Raw genomic sequence first — 9,212 nt, 5'->3', positions numbered from 1 at the left:
AGTAACCAAGAAATATTCCAGCATCTGATTTAGAATCAAATGCAGTCAAATGATTTTTGCTATTATTTAGTACAAAACATTTGCAACCAAACACATGAAAATAAGATACATTGGGCTTCTTCCCTTTCCATATTTCATAAGGAGTCTGGTTGTGTCTTTTGTTGACCATAGATCTGTTTAGCGTGTAACAAGCAGTATTGATTGCTTCAGCCTAGAAGCGCTGAGAAATGTCTGCATCTGCTAGCATTGTTCTAGCTGCTTCTTTTAGAGTTCTATTTCTCCTCTCAGCTACTCCGTTTTGTGGAGGTGTTCTGGCAGCTGAATATTCATGATGAATCCCCTGCTCATTCAAATATAATTCAAGATACTTGTTAGTGAACTCAGTTCCCCGATCACTTCTAATTTTAATGATGGTAGTAGATTTTTCATTTTGAATCCTTTTCAGAAGCTTGATCAAGAGGCTACTGGTTTGATCTTTTCCTGCGAGAAATATTACCCAAGTGAATCTAGAGAAATCATCAATAACAACAAGAGTATATTTCATTCCCTCTAAGCTAATGAGCTTTTCCCAAATATCTTTTGCAGTAGAACACATTTTAATCTTGCTGAAAGTGTTCTTGTCGAGAGTTTTATACAATATATCCTTCGCCACATTGTCAAGATTGTCCTTTTTCTTATCTTCACTAGTCCATTCACTTCTTGATTTTTCGACCATCTGTGGTGCACCGTCAGTAACAGCAACAGCTGTGTTAGGCTTTAAGATTTTCAGTGGACCATCTGTGATGACATACCACATGTCATCATCTTGTGCTGCAAGATGAGCTTGCATCCTTATCTTCCAGTCGTCAAAATCTTCTTTAGAGAACATAGGGATCTTGCTGAAGTGTGCCATTTGTTGTAGTTTTTCACAAACAAGAATAACCCGCTCTGATACCAATTGTTAAGGATCGAAGTTGAGTTTAGAGGGGGGGTGAATAAACTCTACTCGTTTTTCGTTCTGATGAGGTACTAAAATCCTGTTAAGGATATTAGTTGATCTTGTGCGAATACTTTCACCTGATTACAATAAAACGTGCGGAAACAATATGATGAAGTAGTTGAAAAACAATAAAACAGTAGGCAGCAGTTGTTTATGGAAGTTCGAAGATAAACTCTTCTACGTCTCCCCTTCTTCTGTTTCCAGAAGGTATAACTAAAAGACTTTGGATATTACAGTACAACTCTTGTACACACCCACTTCAGAAGGACTTACACCTCAGCCTACTGAAACTCTTAGTTTCTCAACTCACAAAAATGCGAAACACAAAGTTCTGAAAAGACTCTTTTCAGATTAAAGATTCTTCTGACAAAGTATAGATAATGTAAAGATCGTGAAGAGTGTAAGAATCAGTAGCACAAGATGATATTCAAAAGATCAGATATAAGCTATGAATCGTGTGCTACTTTTCTTTGTGTTGAACTTTTAAATGCTCAAGGAATTTTGATATTCGTCTGATAAGATAGAAGCTTTGTTCCTTGAAGAATGATAATAAGCGATGTGTCGTGTCGAACAAGGATATGATCCAAGTATATATAATCGACTGAGTTCAACGTTCACAATCAGAGTATGTCTTCAGATAACTGATACAATCAGCTTTATTACCGAAAGAAGTTCCTGCAGAAAAGCTATAAAACGTTTTATACTTAATTGGGTAAAGTGCATTAAATGACTCTGTATAGTATTTAATGCTGCAATTAATACTAGTACTAGGAACTCCTTAACGGTAACAATTAAGATGGCAATGTTAGAAAACGTTCTCTACTGGTTTTGTATTGTTATCTCTTTCTACTGGTTTAGTTATAGTAGATCAGCAGCTACTGATAAGTTATTCTATTGTTCTGGTCTGCTGGTCTACTGGTCTTAGTTATTATCGCCACAATAAAATTCATGTCTAACAGCATCGATTATATCATTCTATATAATTTAGAATATATTTTTAAGTTGTTTGTTATTTTTATATATTTTATGTTTACTACTCTCTATCATACTAAATAAAATATAATTTTTTTTTATATAATATTACAATTTTCAATTTTTTAAAGAGTGCATGTAAACTGTTGTTATTATTTTATTATTATTATTAATAATATTATTATTATGTATCTTAAGAAAACTTTAAAATATGTATCTTAATATAAATATTTTTAACATGTCCAAAAAATAACTATATTTTTAATCAAAATTTATTCATCTAATAAATAATAAAAAATTTGAATTTTTGAAAAAATTATTTATTGTTTAAAATTTTTGATAAACAAAATAATATATATATATTTTAAAATATTTTTCTATTCTTTTTATTAATGACGTTTCACTTAACCAAGATAAATAATTAAATTTAACGAAAAAATATTATTGTTATCATTTGAGTGTTATGTCAAATAACATAAATATTTTGATATAATAATTTTTTATAATAATATTTAAAATTTAAATATATTCATTATATTATATCAATAATTTTAAATAATCATTCAAACTCTAATACTTAATAATTTTATTTATTAATTATATAAAATAACACTTTGTGTACCACATCGTTGGAATACTGTAACAAATAAATTGGAGATTTAGCTAACAATTGGACTACTGGTAGGTATTACCTGCTGCCGTCACCGAAGAACATTTAAAACATGAGAAGAAGCTACTCGTACCGAGAATTTAATAAAGGGTATGAAATAACAAAATTTTACATCGAATTAAAGTAAGTAATATGCACTATGTTGTCAAATTCATTATTATATGGTGTATCTCGAGTATTTTTCTCGATATGGTCAAATATTATTTTTTGGATCATCAATATATATGTCAATTTTTATAAAATATGATAGACACATATTATCTAATGATATTAAAATAAAAGAAAAAACATTCTCGATGTAGCATAGTTCTTCATTTTAACCGTTGTCGTTTCTCCAAAAAACACGCTAATCTACAACAGTTAATCGAAAACCGTTGTAGTTTGTCCAAAAAAACACGCTAATCGACAATGGTTTTCTGAAACCGTTGTCGTTTGTCCAAAAAACACACTAATCCACAACGGTTTTTGTCAAAACCGTTGTTAAAAGTAAAAAACAACGGTTTTTCAATAAAACCGTTTGTCTTTAGAGTGATGTTGAAAGAATATTTTCTTGTAGTGAACATTTTTTGTCGTGAATGACATATAAGACATACAAAAATATGTTTATATATCCAAGATAAATGCAATATTTATGTTTATTTGTGTCATATAACTCACTCAAACAAATATTTATAAATCCAAAATATATATGTGTAACATCTATGGTCATTAGTGACATATAAGACACTCAAACATATGTTGATACATCCAAGATAGATGTTAACTTAATCAAACACAAGTCACTAAAAATATATTTATACAGTAATGACATATAAGTCATACAAACATATATTTTCACTCAAACATATATTTAATATCAGTTGCATTGTTACGTAGTACTAATGTGACAATATGAGATACGACTAAAACCACTTTTAACCAAACGTAGTGTTACATTACTAATATATATAAACTATGATATCATATACGTGTAACATCAGGATCTTGGTTCCGTATGGCGTGTTTGATATATATGCACAAAATTTATTAGGTTTTGGCAACGTGCACATGAGGAAATCCACCAAATTTACAAAAACTGATATGCCCAAAATCCATCTCTTTAGCTGTTGTCGCCTATGGACAAAAGAATAATAGTAGTAGTAGTAAATGCGCTATATATCATGAGTTTTCCCAAAGGAAGTCCAAATAAAATGTACAAAATAGAGGAGAATAAACAACACAGAGAAAACCACTATCTGAGATAATATCAAATTGATTTAGTTTTATTTTTAGCCTAAGACTATGAGTCGATTCGATCGCAGGGTTATGAACGAACAAGATCGAGCTCCGGCTCTTTTTGCTTCATCTTGACCAGAGGCGACACGCGGCTTCGTAAATACGATCGACTCATTTACATCTCTAATCTAAAACCCTTTTTACTTATTAAACGAAAAGGAACATCTTCCACGAGATTTCTTTGTATTAATTTACAAAGCATCAATTCAAATGTGACCATTGAATTATATATGTAAAATTTGGGAATCGGTTTAAGGAATACATTATTATATTTTGTTCATATGGACAATAATTGCATAGGATTAACATGTGTGGGAGTGATAAAAAGATGTGGTATTGAACTCATTCTATTTATTTTATATAACTTATAATATCTAATAGGAAAAATTGCAATTTTCATTTTTATAATTGACTTTTTGTCATTTTTGTCTTAACTAGATTTTCTTTTTTTATCTAGTGCTGATGTGACAATACATATGTAAATGATATATCGACGTGGGGTCATCATAACATCAGGTAAAAGGATAAAAATTGAAAAAAAAAATGAAAAAATAGAATACTAATATTGAAACTTGATGAAGTCAAATATAAAAATTGAATAAAGACAAATATTTTGAAATAAGTAAAATTTCCACGCCTATGTGTGTGATACTGGCGTTGTTATCAAATTATAATTCGAAAATAACAAGTTCAAAAGTACATAAATTAAATAAAACTAGTCTATTCTTTCATAATATCAAAATACATTATCTTTACAACGATCAAACAATTACAGAAACAACAAAATATCTAACAGAATAAAAACTGAACAATATAATTAATCAAATCTCCTTCACCAAGCCCATAATCAGGTTTGCTCATCTTCTTTGATCTCCTTTTCGTTCTTATCTGAAAGTGGGTAAGTGATATGAACGTCACTCAATAAACAAAAAATCTTCCCATCCTCTAAATTTATTTTTCAATGGAAATAAAAAATATAAATTTGTGCTCGAATTTTAAGTTTATTTCCCTAAATTTTGTTTAAAATGATTCAAAATATTATGTTCTTAAATAAGAAAAAGAACAGCTAGGTCTCTTGTGAGATGATCTCACGAATATTTATCTATGAGATGAGTCAACCCTATCGATATTCATAATAAAAAGTAATACTTTTAGCATAAAAAGTAATATTTTTTCATGAATGATCCAAATAAGAGATCCGTCTTATAAAATACGACCCGTGAGACCGTTCAACAAGTTTTGGCCCAAGACAAAATCTGACTATTGATCTTTCATTAACAATCATTATTTGTCATAACTTCAAATTAATATATAAGTTAAAAAGATTTGAAATGACCTCCGACCATTGAGATAATATGTTGAAACTTGCTTGTTTAAATTAATACGTAAGTTAAAAGATCTGAAATGTCAGCGGACCGTTGAGATAATATGTTGAAACTTGCTTGTTGACTGTTGGGATCGTCAGCTGAAATTTTCATATTGAGATCGTATGTTGAAATCAATAACTATGCGGAAATGTCTATCTTCTCTGCTGGATTTGCGAAATTTGAGGTTCTGAAGAAAATATTAATTTTTGTGTCTGATATATTGCGAGACTCCATGGATCTGAATTTGAGTTTGAAGTGATGTATTGTGGGGAGGGCACTGTCCATGTTGACATGTGACAACTTGTCAGTAAAACTTCCATTATTATAAGGCTATAGATCCGTGCCCACAAAGAAGTAGACCGAGTACCACTGTACTACTTGGTGGCTTCCGTGGGTCTCAATTTCTCACAATCATACCAAATATATATATATATATATATATATATATATATATATATATATATACATACATATATATATATATGTGTGTATATGTATATGTATAAAGTCGACCCGATTCATATCTAAAATATAAGTAATATTTTTGACGGGTCGATCGGAAAAGAAATAAATATCATAAAATTAGCTCGTGAGACGATTTTATAAATGACAATATACACTTTCATCTATTTAAAATGTTTTTTTAGAGTGAATAAGATGTCACATCAAAATTAATTAGTCTAGCTAAGATCATCTTTCTTTATGGTATATTATGGATTATATATGTATCGAGTCAATCTTTTTTTTAACGACTCTATATTAAATTAATTAGATCCATACATTTTATTCCCTAAAAAAATCTTACACAAATATGAAGGATTATGTTTATTTGAACTTATCATAAATGATGACATCTTGATCATCGTATCTAATGTCAAATTTTGCAACTGGAAACGTTAAATTATAAGATCTTCATCGAAGTTAACACGAGTAAGACTATAAACTGTTTTGTATCCGTTCTTGTTTTATGAAAAAGATTATTTTGAGTTGTAACAGAATTCACAAAAAAGAGTTAAGAAAATATTATAAGACCATTCAAATTCAGTTTTTTTTATTAATAAAAAATACATCAAGATTTCCAAATTATTAGAATCGAAATTCAAATCGCCTAAATCAACATGATGCCAAATTACAAACGCTAAAACGTAAAGAAAAAATGCCATTAGGATACGATGGAATTGACGGAAAACATGGCAGTCCACCAAAAAAACTATTTCTTCGTCTAAATCCGACATTGTCGAAGATCATGGCTTATCACGGAAGATCGATCGATCTAAATTCAAGATTTTCCTTGTTTAGCTTTAAAGTGTAAACTCAACATGCAAAAGAAAAAAAAAAAGGGATTGTTCCATCGCATCTCGAGGCCTACAAAAATCAAGGCATTATATATTTGATGAAAATGCATCAAGAAAATGGATCCAATTATCATCGTCTTCGTCATGATCTTCCTGTGTCGTCTTCTCTAATTCATCGTTCCTCGCGAATCTTCCCCGGATGCGTGGCCGACTGTCTGCTAAAGTCTTCCTACATTCGTACTGATCAATTCAATGTATAGTTCAAATCAGTGAACGAGAAGAAAGAAAACAGATTAAACTTTTTTCTAACATATATGAGATCTTAAAAAATAAATATGTTTTTAGAATAAAAAGAAACCTTAATCTTCTTGTTGAAATTCCTGAGATTTTTCTTGCTTCTGTACCTCTCAATTCTTTCTTTTTTCTCCTCTGGACTGTACGGGCTCGCTCTATTCATGCTTTCTATTATACTGCTCTCGCTTGCCATTCCGCTACTTGAATATTGCAGGCTCCGTGGTGCCAAGTTTACGCCCTGTTACCACACACACACACACACACACAAAATAAAGAGAGGATTACTCGTTATGATTATATTATCATTTGGAATTAAGACTGGTTTTAGTTTCCAAAAACATAAGTACTTATACTCCATCTTACTTTGCAGTAGTTGATCAAACGCAAGAAACGTGTTATACCTGCAGATCACCGGTGCTCAACGCTTTCCTGAAAGAACCAGCCTCGGCTTCAAAGTAGCCATGTGAAGAATTCGTGGCAGAGTAGCCTTCCAGCTGGTTTATCTGCAGAGACTGACTACTAACGCTGCTCTGGGTTAAAGTCGGACTGTAAGTGGTGTTATAGCTAGCGACTGAACTAGGCGAGCCTCCATAGCTGCTGCAGCCGCTGCTGGTGTATCCGAACTCGGGCTTCAGTGCTGATATCAAGTCGTGGTCGTTGCCTAGCGGAATAGCCAGAGGGGGGAGGAATATGGGAGGCTGTGGGAATGTAGACGGTGGCGGAAACGGAGCGGCGGGGAAGGCGACGGAATATTCATCATGAAGTGGGTTCCCGGTAAACATGTTTGACTTGAGGTTTGAGTGTGTGGGATCGCTTTGATTCGATTTCAAGAATGTGGAATGTGCGGTCTACTTATAGGGGTTGAGGGCGTTGACTTGATGGCTTTTCCTGTCATGGTGTAATGGACAACATGCAGTGTTGCCACCAACAGCTTTCTACCATTTTTTGTTTTTTATAATAAATCTATAAAATTAATCAACGTCCGAAAATCAACGTTTACAAGTGACCTGGTTAACAATGAAATTGCTTACAAAAAAGCAAAAGTTACAACGATAATGAAGACTTCGACGAGCCAATTCATGTGCCACTTGGTTTGCCATCGGAGAGCGCTGCTGGAACTTAATTCGATCGAGGGTTGAACAAAGTTTGCGAATATTCTCCGCAGCGGGTGTGTGTATCCATGGAGAAAGGATCGGAGAGTATGATGATGTATGGCTTGAATCGCTGTAGATTCAATTATTACCTTCGACTATCCCAAATTAACGACACTCGTGAACCATGCAAAATTTTACCTTCAGCGAATAAGATAGCTCCAATACTGTCTCTGCCAAGTAATCCCACGCCAAAGTACTCCAAAGAAGTGATAGCAAATGCATCCACATTGACTTTAATGACTCCAGGTGGTGATTGCCATATATCCCTGCGATTTGCGCCAGACTTTCTCCTCAATTCCCTCAAAAAATTCTTTGTTTATTTTTTCCCGTAAATGCTGTAAGACCTGGATAGACTTCATAGGATTCATTTCGTTGCATATTCAGAGAAGAGAAAACAAGATCTTTTCTCTTGACTAGTACTAGGACTGAAAATGATACTTGATTTATTGAGGTTAATATTTTGGCCCGAAACAGATTCATATTGTTTTCGCGCATACGTATAATATTGCAATTCTCTCGACCAGCATTACCAAATAACAATGTATCATCCGCAAAAAAGCATCTGTGTTATGTCTAGATCATTTCGAACACACTTCACCCCTCGTGTGTCCCCCGAAACAGATTGTCGTTTCAGTAAGGAGGATAGTCCTTGTGAACATAGCAAAAATAAATAGGGAGACAACGGACATCCCTTTTTAGACCTCAAGATGATAGAAAATATTCAGTTGGTCTTCCATTAAGAAGAATTGAGAATCTGGTAGACTGCAACAAATTCAATATTCAACCAACCCATGAATGTGAGTGTTATGCAATGATCCCAACACGCGTTTAGGGATGTAAATGAGCCGAACTGTTCGCGAGTTTTTCGGATCTCGGCTCGTTAAAAAGCTCGTTCGGGCTCGTTCGTTAAGCTTATCGAGCCGAGCCTTATTTTGGGCTCGACAATTTTGTTGAGCCGAGCTTGAGATTAATGATGTTCGGCTCGTTAGCTCGTGAACATGTTCGATAATAGGTTCGTGAGCTCAAAATTGAGCTCGGCTCGTTATGCTGGCTCGTGAGCTCGAGCTCGAGCTCGGCTCGCGGTAAAAAAAAGGGGATATCAGCGACGGTTTTTACTAAACCGTCGCTATATAGCGACGGTTTTAATTAAAACTGTCGCATAATAAATTAAGCGACGATTTCTTAAAACCCGTCGCTATTATAGCG

The 9,212-nt window shown here is 33.0% G+C and overlaps 1 protein-coding gene across 1 annotated transcript; it reads right to left on the bottom strand.

The window, feature by feature from the left end:
* Positions 1–6,410: 6,410 nt before the first annotated feature.
* On the bottom strand, positions 6,411–7,686 carry LOC140833413 (uncharacterized). Its single transcript, XM_073197755.1, has 3 exons — positions 7,254–7,686; positions 6,917–7,090; positions 6,411–6,798 (listed from the first exon to the last, which is right to left on the bottom strand). The coding sequence occupies exons 1-3, from the start codon at positions 7,632–7,634 to the stop codon at positions 6,646–6,648; spliced, it is 708 nt and encodes a 235-aa protein (XP_073053856.1). The 5' UTR covers positions 7,635–7,686; the 3' UTR covers positions 6,411–6,645.
* Positions 7,687–9,212: the final 1,526 nt, after the last annotated feature.

The sequence above is a fragment of the Primulina eburnea genome, chromosome 6 (genome assembly GCF_022965805.1).
Source record: "Primulina eburnea isolate SZY01 chromosome 6, ASM2296580v1, whole genome shotgun sequence".
In the NCBI taxonomy this organism is placed as follows: domain Eukaryota; kingdom Viridiplantae; phylum Streptophyta; class Magnoliopsida; order Lamiales; family Gesneriaceae; genus Primulina; species Primulina eburnea.
This window is presented reverse-complemented; position numbering and strand designations above follow the sequence as displayed.